Below are 17,262 nucleotides of genomic sequence, written 5' to 3' on the forward strand. Positions count from 1 at the left end.
GTCTTCTCCCGCTGCGACCGCCGCAGCAAAAAGCCCTCCCACCCCTTCTGTCGTCGCGCCTCCTACCGGCGCTTGCTCGCCGCCTCCCGCCGCCGCCACGCCTCCAGTAACTCCGCCTCCAGTACCTAAAAGGAGACCATCTCAAGGACTTGCCGGCCCAGCACCTAGGCCGCCAGCGGACGGGACACCACCGACAACCCCTATCCCTATCTTGCAATCCTCCCAGGATCCCCACGCTCGGTCGTCTCCATCCCCAGATGGGGCGCCTCCCTGTGGGGCATGGGCGCATGGCGAGCGCACCGCGAGGCCCCAATCCGCCACAACACCTCTTCTCTCTCGTTCCCCCTCGTCCTCTACCTCTCCGCGACGCACGGTCGGTCATCCTCCTGCCTTCCAGCGCCGCCCAAAGCACCTCACGCCATCCCAACCGCTCGCGGGATCTCCGGACCGAAACCCATCCAATCTTCTTCCACATGTAGCTCTCCTTTCCCAAATTCGTCTGATCCTTAGCTTCCTCATGCCACCAGCGTAAGCTACTCTCACAAATGAACCGGCTAGGCAAAAGATTCGACTGTTGCCTAATAAGAAAACAGTCGACAGATAAATAGCAAATCTGTTGTTTATTGTTGTGATCGCGCACGCACTGCCGTACGGCAACATGGGATCTCAACTGACACCCTCGCACTGGGTATCGAGTACGTAGATAGCCATATAAATACTTGGCACTGCCGGCGATATATACCCTGCTCCTTATCTCCACGACATAACCGGCCACGATGAAGCCCTCGGCGATCATCTCCCTCGCCTGCGTCCTCCTATTTCTTCCAAATGGTGCGTATGCTCCATTGCTCCTCAATCTCGTCCATATATGCTCCATACTAATTAACTAGATCAACTGTTCTTCATACTCCTGATAATGTTTCTTGGCCTCTTGATTGGTCGATTGCGTGCAGTACCTCGCGTTGAGTCGTCCCGGCCGCAGGGACTCGGAGCAGGGCACCACGCGCCCGGACAGGGCCACCACCCCGGCCACGATGGCGGGCACCAAAACGATCAACCTGATCCTGATTACAATGGGTACAGCTTCTATGTCTTTGGTGACTCCTTCGCCGACAACGGCAACCTCCTCAAGAAGTACCCTAACTCGGAGCTCACCCGCCAGTGGTATCCTCCCTACCAGGCCTCCGGCCGCTTCTCCAACCTCCTTGTTCAATCCGACTTCATCGGTGCGTTATTCCGTAGACGATCCATCCCCATGCCTCGATCTAGTAGCTACTTATGTTCTGTGCAAGCAAACATGTCTATGGTCCTATCTCCTGTGATTAACACTGCTGCTTGTTTGCAGCCATGCTGTTAGGGCAGCCCGCGTCCCCTCCGGCACACAGGCAAACTCGCGGAGTCGGCCCGGCCGGCATGAACTTCGCCGCCGGCGGCTCCGGCGTGTACGACGTGCCAGGCACCCCGACCCTCGCCAGGCAGGTCCACACCTTCAACAAGCTCGTCAAGGACGGGGACATCAAGCAAGAGCATCTCGACGGCCAATCCCTCGCGCTCATCGCCGTCGACGGCAACGACTACGCTCGTGTCCGCGCCAACGCCAGCAGCCTCGCCGACGTAAGTGAGCACCATGAGTGCAGCTATGTATCGCATCCAACAAGGCATAATTTCGAGCAATTAATTCGTCCGTTAACTAATGTGCGAGCTATATATACACATACAGATCGAGTCTTTTGTCGAGACGGTGGTAGAGGAGATCGAGGCAAATGTGGTGCGGCTGCAGAACATCGGCGTCAAGAAGGTGCTCGTCAACAACCTCTTCCCGCTCGGGTGCGCGCCATCGCTGACCAGGCGCACCGGCTACTCTGGCTGCGACGAGGATGCCAACCAGGACGCCGCCCTCCACAACCACCTCCTCTTCAACCAGCTCACCTTCTCCAGGATCAACGGCATGGACGGTGTGCTCCTGCTGGACCTCGACGCCGCCTTCTCCAGGATCGTCGGGCCCAGCCCCGACGCCGATATGGTGAATCTCTTCCCCAACAGGCTGGTGCCGTGCTGTGACAGCTGGCTCTACACGGCCTACTGCGGCCAGGTGGACCCGGACACAGACGAGCCGCTCTACAGGGTGTGCGACAACCCCGACAGCCACTTCTTCTGGGACGAAATGAATCCCACACAGGTCGGGTGGGAGGCCGTCATGGGGCAGCTCGAAGGACCCATCAGGGAATTCCTAGGGCTCATCACGTAACTTGTTAGATTTCCAGATGAGTCATTTGCATATATTATCAACGGCGGAGCCAGGAAATACACGTAAGGGGGGTCGAGCATTGAGGACAAACTTTTTTTAAAAAAATGCAACTCTAAAATGAAGGCAAAAATGTACGGAATATATAGATTTGTATGGTGATTGTACGAAAATATGTCTACTGCGCAGGTTGATAACATATTTTGCAATCAACCACTACGGGAAAATCAGGCGCTGCCGTGCAGCCTATCATTGCCGTGAGGCACTGCACGGCAAAGACTTCTTTGCCGTGCGACGCAAGAGGCACGCACGGCAAAGAGTTAAAGCACGGAAAAGGTTCTTGGTGGCGCACGGCAAAGTATCGACGCACGGCAAAGTTAGACAAGATATACGATTAAACAATAACATATTAGATGAATGTGCTAGCCAACTCAATCAAAAGTTCGAATTGGTAGAGCCTCTCCACCCGAGGCTCTCAAATAGGCGCCGACAAATTCCAACTGCGTTATTCATTTTGAAAAAATCAAAAATGGATATATAGGGAATAGATAAATCCCACCCACCTAAGTAGAGAACTGTTACAAATAAACAGGAAACTAATAAATTTGGGTAAGAAACAAGATAAAATAAAGCATATTTTATACCGGAATATTCGGTTTGATAACCTGCTACTAATTCTTCCTCCGCTTCTGGTAAATCAAAGGGTAATCTTTCACATTCTTCCAAAGAAGAAATTAGAAAAACCAGAAAACCTATAGGCGCCGGCACTGTCGTATGGAGGGCGCTGGCAGTGCATCCTCTATTTGGGGAAGCTGCTCCCACACCGGCCCTCAAACCGGAGGCCCCGATAGTAAAATCAAATTTCAAAACGATATTCATATGAACTTCGAATGAAATTTGTACAAACTTAACGCGAATTTAAACTTAAAAAAAACATCTAATGGCGTTGGGAGTCGAAGCGCTGAAGTCCAGGTCGTCGCCGTCATCGTTGGATGCCCCGAAGGACCAGCTGTCGTCCTTGTCGGCCTTCTCCTCCTTTGGCGCTGGCAGCTCGGAAAGCCCATCGAGGTCGACGAAGTTGGCGCTGTGGTCCCTGGCGGACTACACCGCCGCCTGCCGCGGGTCGATCGCGATATGCCGGTAGTCTTCATCTACGGAGCGGCTGACAATGAAGTTCGTGCTGGGGAACCCCCCACCCCCCCCCCCCCCCCGCCCACCCCCTCGTCATCATCACCACGGAGGGCCGCCTGCGCCTCGGCCTCCTTCTCCCACCATTTCTTCTTCGCCGACGGAAGCGGTGGCGAGGCCGTGGCGTCCTCCTCCTTGAGGCAGTGGTGGTGGCCCGACCCCGTCGTCCGACGGGCCGGAGCAGAGTGTTAGACAACATGTATACTGTATAATGTACGCCATGGTAGAGGCTTTTTCTACCCTATATAAACACGTAACACGAGCCAGGGAGAGGCATCGTTTCCGCCCATATGGTATCAGAACCACCTCTTCCCAAACCCTAGCCGCCGAACGATCACACAAAATCGCCGCCGCCCATCTGGCCGCCGCTCCACGACCCGCCGCTGCGGTGCTCTGCACTGCCGCCGCTAAAACCACGACCTAAAACCCTACACCCTGCCACCGCCCTAGCTCTCTGCTTCGGCCGCCGCCCTAGCTCTCTGCTTCGGCCGCCGCCAAAACCACGATCCAAAAACCCCACGACCTGCCGCCGCCCTAGCCCTCTGCTCCGGCCGCCGCCAAAACTATGACCCAAAAACCGACAACCTACGATCTACGACCTTGCCGCCGCCCTAGACCCTGTTCTTCGGACGCCGCCATGACAACAACGACAACGTGACCGATCTGATGGCTTCTTCCTCGACGGTTCCCCTCGGCGTCATGCTCGGTTCTCCGCCGGCCACGAAGCTCACACGCTCCAACTTCCTTTTCTGGAAAACTTTGGTGTTCCCCGCCATCCACGGTGCCATGGTTATGGGTCTCCTTGAAGGTACTGACCGTGCACCTGTAAAACTCATCTCCTCCAAGGACGCCGACGGCAAGGACATCAGCATCACCAATCCTTCTTATGCTGCATGGATGGCGCGTGACCAAGCAGTCGTAAGCTACCTGTTGCAGTCGCTCTCGCCGGAGCTCCTTCCCCACATCTTCGGCCTTGAGACCACCGAAGCCGCCTGGGACGCCATCACGCGCATGTTCTCCACCGCGTCTCCTGCCAAGGTGAACGCGCTGCGTGGAGCCCTCAACAACACCAAGAAGTCCTCCATGACCATGGCGCAGTTCTTCGCCAAGATGAAGGGCTATGCATCCGAGCTGGTCGCCCTCGACAAAACCCTCGATGAGAGTGAACTCATCACCTACCTTCTCAATGGCCTTGACAGAACATACAATGACGCCGTCGCCTCCGCTAATGGACATCCTGGTATCACTGTTGATAAACTTTACGATCAGTTAACCGCTCATGATCTTCGTCATTCCATGCTCCAGGACACAGGCGACAGCTTCACCTCCTCTGTCAACCAGGTTCGTCGTGGCCAGGGTGACTCACGTCCTCGAGGACGCACTGATGATGATGATGATCGCGGCCCTCGCGGTCGTGGCGACGGTGGCTACCGCCGCGATGCTGATCGTGGCTTCCACCGTGATGACGACCGTGCACCAAGCCGCGATGATGATCGTGGCAATGGCAATCGCCGCGATCGTGACGATGATCGTGGTCCCCGTGGACGCGGCGACCATCGTGATGATGGTGGCGTCCGTCGCCGTGATGACTCCACTTGGCGCCGTCGTGATGATGGACCCCGGCGTGATGGTGGTCGCTGCCGGCAGTCCCCCGCACCCACTCCGTTTGTTGATGTTACCTGTCAAATTTGTACTATTCATGGCCATCCCGCCAACGAGTGTTGGTGGCGTTATCAAGACCGCAACAAGGAGGATTCTGATGATGAAGTGGACCGCCAGGACAAATCTGCCAATGCTGCCTCTTATGGAGTCGATACGAACTGGTACACCGACACAGGTGCCACAGACCACATCACCAGCGAGCTAAGCAAACTCACCACCCAGGAGAAGTACAAGGGCCGCGACAATGTCAACACGGCCAATGGTCATGGTATGCAAATCTCTCATGTTGGTCATTCAGTTTTGCATACCCCATATAGTTCCTTGCATCTAAACAACATCTTACATGTTCCAAGTGCCTCTAAAAACTTGCTTTCCGTTCATAAACTTACACTTGACAACGGCGTTTTCATTGAGTTTCATCCTTTTTTTTTCTTTTTGATTAAGGATCGGGCCACAAGGGAGGTTCTGTTTAAGGGTCCATGTCTTGGTGGTCTTTACCCTCTACTTCCAGTTTATAGTGGGGGCGCAAGGAAGCTTTCAGCACAATAAAGCCATCTTCATCCACATGGCATCGTCGTCTAGGCCATCCATCATCCTTTGTGGTGCATCAAACAATTAGGAAAAATGAACTATCTTATTCGCCAGAAATAAATCCCTATGTCTGTGATGCTTGTCAGTTAGCTAAGAGTCACCAGTTACCATACCCTGTATCTACTAGTGTCTCTATAGTTCCTCTTGAACAAGTGTTTTCTGATGTATGGGGTCCAGTACCTGCTTCTGCTGGTAAACATGAGTATTATGTCAGTTTTATTGATGATTTTAGCAAGTTCACCTGGATTTACTTGCTTAAGAAACGATCTGAAGTGTATCAAGTTTTTCTTAATTTTTAGAAATATGTTGAACGAAAGTTTGAAAGAAAGATTAAAACTATGCAAACTGATTGGGGTGGTCAATATGAAAAACTCAACAGTTTATTTCAAAATGTTGGCATAGTTCATCATGTCTCATGTCCACATGCTCATCAACAAAATGGTTCTGCTAAACGCAAACATCGCCATATCGTTGAAGTTGGTTTGTCTCTTTTAGCCAATGCCTCCATGCCACTAAAATTTTGGGATGAAGCCTTTCTCATAGCCACATTCCTGATAAACCTTGTCCCTAGCAAAGTCATTAACTTTGAGACACCGGTTGAGCGTCTCATGAATACCAAACCCAACTACGAGTCTCTTCGTGTCTTTGGCTGTGCTTGTTGGCCAAATCTTCGGCCCTACAACAAACGAAAACTTGCGTTTCGATCTACACGGTGTGTTTTCCTTGGGTATAGCCCTCTTCACAAAGGTGTCAAATGTCTTGATGTCAAAACTGGCAGTGTCTATATCTCGTGTGATGTTGTGTTTGATGAGCAAGTTTTTCCCTTTGCTGAACTTCATCCTAATGCTGGTTGTCGCCTCCGTAATGAAATTCTTTTGCTTCCCACTGATATATCTTCATTTACTTCCACTATTGGGGATGCCCAAACTAATGACTACATGCCTTTGCCTATTGTGCTTGTTGTCGCTAACCATGATCAGGTACACCACGAAGATGCAACCTATGATGATAGTGCTTCTGATTTTGATCAGTCTGAAGAAAATTTCGCTGAAAATGCTCAAGAAATGGCCCCGGATGAGCAAGAACAAGATCCTACCCCGTCTACACCGCCACGGGGCAATGCACGGCGCGCGATCCCAGGTGGATTCACCATCCTCGTTGGATCGGCCGCCGCTCGATTTCCCTGGTCGCGCCAATGATTGGCTGCTAGGACGAGACAGCGACGATGCGCCCGCCAGCGACGCCACGCCCAGTCAGTTGCCGCCATGTGTCTGCTCCCGCGCTGTCTTCTCCGCCCCGCGCCGAACCACCGCAGGAGGCACGTGCCCCTGCCTCCTCTCCCGCGACCACGCCTCCGACAGACAGCGTTGTGGCGCGCCAACCAACACTGGCACAGCCTGCCTGTACTGCTGCGGGATCCTCTGCAGCACCAGCGCCTGTGGCCTCCTCTGCGCCGGGAATGCGTACACGTCTACAACAAGGTTTTCGTAAGCCAAAAATTTATAAGGATGGTACCGTGCGCTATGGATTACTCACATCTTCAGGAGAACCTCAACATTTGTCTGAAGCTCTTTCACATCCTCAATGGCGGGTTGCAATGGAGGAAGAATATACTGCTCTTTTGAATAATCATACATGGCATCTTGTTCCTCCTGCCAAGCACAAGAACTTGATTGACTGCAAATACGTATATCGCATCAAAAGAAATTCTAATGGCACTATTGACAGGTATAAGGCTCGGCATGTTGCCAAGGGATTCAAGCAAAGGTTTGGCATTGATTATGAAGATACCTTTAGCCCTATTGTTAAAATAGCTACCATTCGCACTGTTCTGGCCCTTTCTGTTTCCAGAGGCTGGAGTCTTCGGCAGCTAGATGTCAAGAACGCGTTCTTACATGGTGTTCTGGAAGAGGAAGTTTATATGCGACAACCCCCTGGCTTTGAAAATCCTGATGCTCCAACTTACATATGCAGGCTTGATAAAGCACTATATGGTTTGAAGCAGGCCCCTCGTGCTTGGTTCTCAAGGCTGAGTTCCAAGCTTCATGATCTTGGTTTTCTTCCCTCCAAGACTGATACATCTCTCTTTATATATCACAACTCCACCATTATGATCTATGTCCTGGTATATGTTGATGATATTGTTGTGACCAGTTCCTCAGATGCAGCTATAGATATTCTTCTCAAGGACCTCAATGTTCATTTTGCCATCAAGGATCTTGGTGAACTGTCCTTCTTTCTTGGCATTGAGGTAACACGTTCTCCCCGTGGACTGGTTCTCACACAACAAAAGTATGCTCTTGATCTTCTTGAAAGAGTTGGTATGAAAGACTGCAAGGCCTTGCCCACCCCCCTCTCCTCCACGGATAAGCTATCTCTCACTGAGGGGGAGCCATTGGGCACTGAAGATAGCTCAAAATATCGCAGCATTGTGGGAGCTCTTCAGTATCTCACATTGACTCGTCCTGATATATCATTTTCAGTCAACAAAGTGTGTCAGTACTTGCATACTCTCATGACATCTCATTGGACTGCAGTTAAGAGGATTCTTCGCTATGTGTCCAATACTGCCCATCTTGGTATTACATTTCAGAGGTCACGTTCTACGTTGTTGAGTGCTTTCACAGATGCAGACTGGGCAGGAGATTTAGATGACAAAAGATCCACTGGAGGTTTTGCCATTTTCGTTGGACCAAATCTGGTCTCATGGAGTTCTCGAAAGCAACCAACAGTATCTCAGTCAAGTACAGAAGCAGAATACAAGGCTTTAGCTAATGCCACAACTGAGCTTATTTGGGTTGAGTCCCTTCTTCGTGAGCTTGGTGTACGACTGACAGAAAGGTCTTGCTTATGGTGTGACAACTTGGGTGCTACGTTCCTGTCTGCCAATCCTGTTTTTCATGCACGCACCAAACATATTGAGATAGACTTTCATTTTGTTCGTGAACGAGTGGCAAGGAGACAGCTTGACGTCAAGTTTATATCAAGCAAAGATCAAGTAGCAGATGGGTTCACTAAAGCTCTTCCTGTTGTACGCTCACAGGAATTTAGACGTAATCTAAACCTTCATAGAAGTTTAGATTAAAAGGGGTTGTTAGACAACATGTATACCGTATAATGTACGCCATGGTAGAGGCTTTTTCTACCCTATATAAACATGTAACACGAGCCAGGGAGAGGCATCGTTTCCGCCCATACAGAGGACGCGCGCCTCGCCCCGTCGTGGATGACGATGCCTCCGGAAGGAGGCGCGGCGGTCCTCTCCGGCGGCCTCTGCAGAGCCGGCGCCCGTGGCGCCATGCACGCCGCCTGCGGGAAGTGCAGTGGGTCGCGCGGCGGGACACCGTGGACGTGCTGGCGGTAGCCGTAATGGCGCAGCGTCGTGTCGACATCGCGGCCGTACCAGCAGGCACGACGGCCGACATTGTTGAAGCGCCCACGCGAGTATTCATCCGCCCGCGCGACCTCGATGGCACGCTCATCTTCAAAACGCCGCTGCCAGGTCGGGCTATCGACGGCGTTGTCCGGCAAGCTTCTCTCTGTCAGCGTCAACCCGTTCCGACGTTCCCTCGCGAGGGCTCGCGGCGGCAGTGGCATGGCGTAGCCGGCGTTGGAGACGTGCCAGCCGTGCGAAGTTTGTACTGCACTGGCACAGGAATGTGGTGCCAGTATAGTAGATCGGTCTCGTTGAGGTTGAGCTACAACGAGGAAAGCCGGGGATGTGGAGGTGCTGGCGTGGCCGGAGCTGGCGAGGACGGTCGGAGCTGGCGAGGACGGCGGAGGTAGCGCGGTTGGAAGGCGGCCGGGTCCAGAGCAAGCAGAGAGCAGGAAGATTTGGGGATTTTGACTGGTCTGAGCCGCGTATGTATGTTGTTCCTGATGCCTCACTTTTTTTTCTCTGCGAAAGTGCGAATATCGTGGGTGCTTTCACGTGTCGTGGGAGCCGGTCTCCGAGAGCAAGACGCAACACTTCTTCTGTGCCAGCTGAGAGCGCGCAGCTGCAAATGCTTTTGCTGCTAGCTGCTCGATATGGTCGCTGCTAGCTACCCTTGCTTGCTGGATGTGTTCGCAAAAAAAAAAATTGATCAAAGCCAGTTGACGATTTTTGCTGCTTTCTAGATGTATTTGCGAAAGAAAAAGAAAAAAGCAAAGCTAACTTATGTTTAGTTTGTTCTAAAATTTAAAATGTATTTGCAATGTCTAAATACTAGCATGGTTGTTTAATTAATGTTTAGTTTAGGTGGTTCTGCTAGGTTTTTGTAAGTTAAAATCCTCTACAATCGTTGAACGTACTGTGCCAAAAGTAATTGGCTCATTACTTGGAGAAAGGTGACTACTTAACCATTCGCTTACCATCATAAATGATGTCTGTTGCGGTTATCAGTGTACAAGATTTAAATTCCACATGCTTATTCACTGAATTTGTATGATGTTGGTTCGAGTAATAACTCTTTGTGGCGCTTGGTGGTTTGCATATATCAGAGCAGGAAACCCTACAGTTTCTACAATAGACTAGATGAATTTGACCAAAGATTTGCTTCTCTTTTGCAGCATTTGTAGCACGAGCTGGACTACGGTGACTGTGTCACGGAAGCATGGCCAAAAATGTTACGAGATACATACGTATGTGCTGATTTTTTGTGAAAAAATGTTGTTTGCGGAAGAGTGGACTTTCAATAGTAATAGTCATAGAGGGCTTGGTTGGACAGAAAAAATAAAGGTGTGCCCACTTTAATCTGCAATTCAACCATAACACTTCAAAAGATCAAAGGTACCAAAGTAATCAGGCACTACATATATGCTAAATTTTTGTCTCTGCTAATTGATATGTACAAATATTTTGTTTCATATATTTTTGGAGTTGCGGTGATAACGTTAGTGTTTACAGTTCACAAGATGGCAATGTTGCAACCATATTTTGGGTTTGTTTGCAGCTTCGCAAGATGGGAGTGTTCCTAATGATTTTTGTTGTGACATGGTAATGTTGCTTAACATGATTTGTCACCTCATGATTGTCTGCCATAGATGTCCGCCCGTGCATGGTAACATTGAGGTGTCATAAAGAGAAGAAGAACGACGGCCGTTGGAAGAACGTTGCGAGATACTGATGCATGAGTTTTATCAGTTAGAGTTGTCGCACATCGAGCGGGACGCCAGTTCGTGCGTAAACTTAAAAGGTGTTGCAAGATAGCGCAAAGCAAGAAGAGTGGAACTGGACATTTGTCATTGTTTCGAAGCCTGGTGCCTCGCCGTAGTCCAGAAAGAGTTAACGGGAATTCAATGACCTTGATGATGAGAAAAACTATGGGTGGATTGGCTCAACAAGCTGACGAGAGAGGCACTGGTGGCACACTTTGCGCGTAGACGGGAAGTTGGTTGGTTTCTGTAAAATAGACTTATTTTTTCCCGTTGCAACGCACAGAACACTTTCTCTAGTATTCTAATAAACTTTCATGAATATAAGATGTTTTAGATATATTATTATATTAGACTAGATACAAATTAAAGTGGATGAACCGAGGCATGTGGCATAGGTTATGCTCTGATCTGCTCCAAGGGGTTGCTTGGATTTTTCAATTTAAGAAAGTTCTGGTTTTAAGAGATTTTACGGGAGTGCACTTTTCTTTTTGAAACAAAATTATAAAAGAAGCCACGTTCTTGCACGCACGCCTTGTTGTAGTGATTCAGTAATTCATGTTTGTCAATGGCACATAAACACTTAACCAAAAGCCTCAGACATAAAGAATTATTTGGTTCGTGCCTAATCTAGTACAAGTCCGGCTAGGATTCAATGAGCTACCTAGCAATTGCTTGGCCGGATGATATATGGGTGAACCGAGGCATGTGGCATAGGTTATGCTCTGGTCTGCTCCATGGGGTTGCTTGGATTATTCATTTTAAGAAACTTCTGGTTTTAAGAGATTTCACAGGAGTGCACTTTTCTTTCTGAAACAAAATTATAAAAGAAGCCACGCTCTTGCACACACATCTTGTTGTAATAATTCAGTAATTCATGTTTGTTCATGGCACATAAACACTTAACCAAAAGCGTCAACGACATAAATGTTAGAGTATATCACGTCTAGGCTATATTTGGTAGTTTAAGATTGTAACTTAGATCTATCTCTACTAGGCTTCTTGCCCTTCAAATCGTCTCTACTATATAAACAGCCCAAGAGGCTCAATGTAATCACCAATTATCGCATATCAATACAATACAATACAAGATTCGCCGGATGTGCGGCTCGCGGCCGGCCGGCTGAACGACTTAAGGCTGTCCGTGCAGAATTGCACCGACGGCAATCAAAGTAATCAATATATGTTGGTGGCTAAGGAGAAACAGATCTAAGAGAAAAATAAACGAAATTTGCTAAACGAAGAAACTAATCTAAATAAGAAATTACCTACGAGATTGGATGCCCCCGGCGGAGATCATGGAGATCGATCTCCCCGGGGGCGGCGTAAGCGGTGGGTGGCTAAACTCTAGGCGGAACGAACCACTCTGATACCATGAAGGATTGCCGAATATTGTATTGTATTGATATGCGGTAATTGGGGGATTACATTGAGCCTCTTGAATTGTTTACTTGAATTGTTTATATAGTAGAGAAGATTTGGAGGGCAAGAAGCCTAGTAGAGATAGATCTAGGTTACAATCTTAAACTACCAAATATAGGCTAGACGTGATATACTCTAACAATAAAGAATTATTTGGTTCGTGCCTAATCTAGTACAAGTCCGGCTAGGATTCAATGAGCTACCTAGCAATTGCTTAGCCGTATGATACTATATACCAATACTAAAAGTTCATATGGGAGTTTCAGGCCGGGTGGTGGAGTTGGAGCTGGACTACAGGTCCGTTTCCCAGGGTGTTGCCAAGCAGCGCTGATCGTGCGTGTATACTGTATATACACGTGAAACTTTGTAAGCTTTCTGTACGAGATCAGGTGCCTCTAGCCGAATCCCACGGCACACCTCGACCAACGATGGCAGAGCATCGCAAGATTTCTGCTACCCTTGTAGCTGGACAGGAGGAAGGTTCGTATGTGTTCAAGATAGATGGATACTCGAGATCCAAGGCGCTACTCAAGACCGAAGAGTACGTGACTTGTGCCCCCTTCAGTTCTGGAGGCCACAGATGGTACTTGAACTTTTACCTGAACGGCCGTTGGTTTACCCGTTACACAAGTGTGGGTCTGTTTCTTGATTCCGCCGAGGCCGAAGATGTGAAGGGGAAATTCACGCTCAGCGTTCTCGACAAGAACGGAGAACCGGCGGTGCCTTCAGTTAGCTATACAGACCCTGTACGTATCCTGAGAAGCGAAACAGCATTCCACGCTGGATTCGTCAAGATGGCTGGTCTGGAGGAATCGGTGCATGTGAAAGACGACTGTTTGACCATCATGTGCGTTATCACGGTCATGAAAGACATCCCGATGAGCGAAGAAACAACGGTTGATCGGTTTGTGGTGGTTCCTCCAAGCAACTTGCACCAGCATCTCGGCGACCTCCTCAAGAGCGAGGATGCAGCAGATGTAACCTTTCAGGTGGGTGAGCGGAGATTCTACGCGCATAGGGCTGTCCTTGCTGCTAGGTCATCCGTCTTCAAAGCGGGACTCCTCGGCGCAATGAAGGAGAACTCCGCCGGTAGTATTATTGAGATCCGTGACATGGAAGCTGATGTGTTCAAATCTTTACTCAATTTCATATATACCGACTCGGTTCCTCATGCGCTTCAGATCGCTAGCAACAATCGCAAATCGCTTCGAGATGTGGTGATGGCAGGACATCTACTCGTAGCGGCAGACATGTACGATATCGCGAGGCTGAAGCTGATATGCGAGAAGAAACTCTGCAATCACATCGATTCTGACATGGTGGCGACCACTTTAACTTTAGCGGAGCAGCATGGTTTTCATGATCTCAAAGACGCTTGTTTAAGATTCCTGGCTTCTCCTTCCAATCTGGAGGCCATGATGGCCAGCGATGGTTTTGCCCATCTGAAATCGAGCTGTCCATCTGTTCTCAAGGAGCTGATAGTCAGAATCCTTCCGGCTGACCTGAAAGTGGCCAAGGATCTTATCATGATAATGTAGTAGTAGTAATTAATGAGCATGTGTACCAGTAGTATCATATATATCATCCAAATTTACTACTAATAATCGTTTACTCATGTAGGAGTTCGAATCAGTTCAGGTTATAATCCAGTGTAATATCCAGTTACGGTTGTTTAACATCCGCAAGATTTTTTTTTAAACACCTGTTCTACTGAATGATTGATAGTAGAACAGGTGTTTAAAAAAAAATCTTGCGGAAGAAAGGAGTTCTGTTGAGACTTGCATCTAGCTACGTACCTAGCTTATACAATGTGTACTAGTTTGATCACTGAGTGGACTATAGTCGGTGCGCACATGGACACTGGATATTACACTGGATTATAACCTGAACTGATTCGAAAAATACATGTCCACCGCAGCCAAGGGAATTTTCATTAAAGCATCATCCAATCCATATCTGCATATGTGCACTGGAGTTTTTAAATTCCCAGCTGGCCTTATTGATGATCTCTCACAAATAATTCGGAATTTCTGGTGGATCGATGGCTTGGGATAAACTTCCCAGGCCTAAAGCTCATGGTGGCGTTGGTTTCAGATATTTAAAGGTGTTCAATCAAGCCCTGGTAGGCATGGCGTCTATTGCAACATCCTGATCTTGTATATTACGTTTCTACTTCTATAAAGATAAGACACGCTTTGCGCGTGCTCTCGAAAAAGATAGCATGTGTGCCCGCCTCTTGAAAGCAGCTATTATCCTTTAGGTGATTTGCTCGACACTGCATTCTGTTAGAGTACGTCATGAGTCTGGCCCGTTAGTCTTATGGTTTGCTTAGGGGTCAAGTAAGCCTTGCTTAGGAGTCAAGTAAACCTCTCTATATATGGAGAGGGGATGTATCAATCTAATCAAGCAAGAATTAAGAAGAAAATCCCTTCCCTCTTGCCACCGGCCGTGGGAAAGGCCCCCGGCTGGCCCTCTCTCCCTCCCAAATCCTAGCAGCCACATAACACTTGGTATCAGCTTTCCCGGGTTCAATCATGTCCAGCCCTCCACCGAGTTCTTCCCACCCGCCGCTGCCGCACTCCGACGTCCCCGCCGTTCTCTCCCCGGCGGAGATCACCGCAGCCCTCCGCGATCTCACCACAGCTGTACAGGAGATCCGCCTCTTCCTGGCCGGTCCCTACGGGCCGCCGCCGGCGCTGCTGCCGTGGCAGCCGACGCACCAGGCGGCCTCCGCCGCGATCGCCGGGCCGCTGTAGCCGACGCTGCTGCTGTCGTCGCCGCCACCCGACGCCAGGCTGCTGCAGTCCCTGCTGCCGCTGTCCACCATCTCCTGGCCGGGCCCTACCTCGGTGCCGGGGGTCCCTCTTCTCCAGCAGCCGGACACCTTCTTCCCCACCGGGACGCTACAGCAGCAGCTGCTGCCGCCGCCACCAACGCCGCTGCAGCTGCTATCCTCACTGACGTTGTCCCTGCCATTCGGTGGGCAGCTGCAACAACAGTTGTCGCCACCAACACCGCAACAGCGGCTGCTGCCGCCACCGACGTCGTCCCTGCCTTTCGGTGGTGTGGGAGCGACCTTGGCCCCGGGCTCTACATCAAAACCGCCCGGGATGCCCTTCCACCAGGTCCGTTTCCCTCCGTCGCCGTCGCCGCTTCCGGCTTGGATCGCTATCCGCCACGTATCGGTGGCGGTGAGGCTGCAGGCTGCTGCGCGCGGCCTCCTAGTGCGTCGGCGTGTGCGGGAGATGCGTGATCTGCAGCTCCTCCAAGTTGCGCTTCGTTGCGCAAGGGACCTCGATCTCGGCCGCTGCGTCGGGGATCTTGGGCTGGCGGTTTCCCCCACGGGCGGCGGACATGTTGTTTCTCCCGCGGGCAGTGACCTCAAAGTCTGCACCATCGACAGTCATTCGACGGGGAGAAGGCATGGTGTCACCGACAGGAGCGCACCACGTAGCACCACTGCATTCCGCCGCCGGCCGCCGTGCGGGCTCCTTTTGTCCCGCTGGTTTCCATGGGATCCAGGTGGCTGTGCAAGTGCACGTCCGATGGCCGATGGTGTCCACTTTTTTGCAGGGGTCAACAGTAAAACAAGAATTAAGAAGGAAATCCCTTCCCTCTTGCCACCCGCCGTGGGAAAGGCCCCCGGCCGGCCCTCTCTCCCTCCCAAACCCTAGCAGCCACATAACACTTTCATTCAGAATCAGTCGCAGACCTGGAAGGGTATTCTTGATGGCCTAGAACTATTAAAGAGGGGGACCATTTGGAGAATCAGATCAACCTCCAAAGTGAGATTTTTTTCGCGACAATTGGCTACCACGTTCTGACATGTTGAAGCTTGAAGGAAGGCACGATAATTTTCAGCATCGTTGGGTGTCAGAAATAATAAACCCTGAAACTAGGACATGTGATGAGGACATAGTCCATGAATGTTGTTTGTCTCGAGATCCAGGTACTATCCTACACCTTCTGTCCTCAAATAAGTAAACGTCTGGGTTGAGAATTTCTTTTTTCGATAAAGGGAATATATTAATATCGAGAGATACCAAATACACCCAGCCTCTGCAACAACGCACCACCCTAATGGCACTACGGATGCACACAGCCAAAAAAAGGAAAAGAAAACTAAGAAACAAAAGTCCCGCTACAGTATCACGGGCCTAACAACAGCAATACATCCACCACCATGACAACACCTGAATTGCAGACTCTCCAAAAAACGACGCCTCCAAGAAGGGAACAGTGTTCCAACACCGTCGTCGCCCGAGCAAAGATCTTAGGTTTTCACCCTGAAGATAGTCCCCACTCTCAAAACAATGCCTCCACCAAGGTCACTGCCAGGCACAACCAGTTAAGGCCAGACCTTGGGTTTTCACAATGAAAGGTAGGACTCTGCGCTTCACATATGTTGTCGCCCCCACTTTCATACCGCTGCTGTGAAGCCCGGACACCAAGCAAGCCCCTCAACAGCGCGGAGACTTGAACCTCCCTTAGCTAGTCCTCCCCTCCGGCCTTCATGAAATTCTCTTCTTCCGACTTTCATCATGGATCCATAGTCACTTGATGTCAACACAGAAAAAGAGCTTCGCGCCGCTCCCTCCAGAACCAAACGGTCGGAATAAACGCATGGGTGCGCACGATCGAATACCTCCGATCCAGCAAACTCCAGGCAAAGCACTGTTACATTCGCCGGCGGAGCCTTCCGGAACTCAACCCTCCGGCCAGATCACGAGTCCAGGCCTCCGGTAGGTCCTCCTCTTCACGCAAGATAGGCCCTAGGACCGCCGCCTTTATTCAGGCCAGACCCCCACGTCGGCGACCATCCCGGGCTGGCCAACCCAACCCTCCACCGGCGACACCATCGCCGGCTTCCATGCACCTCCATCACACTGCCGGATGGCGATGATAGATCAAAAATCCACCACCACCAACCGCAGGCCGACCCTCTCCGGCGAAGAAGAGGCCATCTCCTCCGTCAAACCCAAGGCTGCTGCCCCGGGCGCCCTCGTGTCGCGGAAGAA

The 17,262-nt window shown here is 50.4% G+C and overlaps 2 protein-coding genes across 2 annotated transcripts; both read left to right on the forward strand.

Annotated features, from left to right (window-relative positions):
- Positions 1 to 776: 776 nt before the first annotated feature.
- On the forward strand, positions 777 to 2,248 carry LOC127346756 (GDSL esterase/lipase At5g03610-like). The gene is made up of 4 exons (XM_051373025.1): positions 777 to 831; positions 954 to 1,226; positions 1,346 to 1,614; positions 1,721 to 2,248. The coding sequence occupies exons 1-4, from the start codon at positions 777 to 779 to the stop codon at positions 2,246 to 2,248; spliced, it is 1,125 nt and encodes a 374-aa protein (XP_051228985.1).
- Positions 2,249 to 12,672: 10,424 nt separating this feature from the next.
- On the forward strand, positions 12,673 to 13,782 carry LOC127348355 (BTB/POZ and MATH domain-containing protein 3-like). The gene has a single exon (XM_051374405.1). It carries the CDS (start codon positions 12,673 to 12,675, stop codon positions 13,780 to 13,782), a length of 1,110 nt encoding a protein of 369 aa, XP_051230365.1.
- The last annotated feature ends 3,480 nt before the right edge of the window (positions 13,783 to 17,262 follow it).

This window comes from Lolium perenne, chromosome 4 (assembly GCF_019359855.2).
Source record: "Lolium perenne isolate Kyuss_39 chromosome 4, Kyuss_2.0, whole genome shotgun sequence".
Taxonomy (NCBI): Eukaryota; Viridiplantae; Streptophyta; class Magnoliopsida; order Poales; family Poaceae; genus Lolium; species Lolium perenne.

Excerpts from the sequence above, each read along its gene's own strand:
- LOC127346756 (XM_051373025.1), top strand. The coding sequence starts at position 777 with ATGAAGCCCTCGGCGATCATCTCCCTCGCCTGCGTCCTCCTATTTCTT. Across the intron at positions 832-953 it reads CCTCCTATTTCTTCCAAATG|TACCTCGCGTTGAGTCGTCC; the intron begins GTGCGTATGCTC and ends GATTGCGTGCAG. Across the intron at positions 1,615-1,720 it reads ACGCCAGCAGCCTCGCCGAC|ATCGAGTCTTTTGTCGAGAC; the intron begins GTAAGTGAGCAC and ends ATACACATACAG.
- LOC127348355 (XM_051374405.1), top strand. The coding sequence starts at position 12,673 with ATGGCAGAGCATCGCAAGATTTCTGCTACCCTTGTAGCTGGACAGGAG.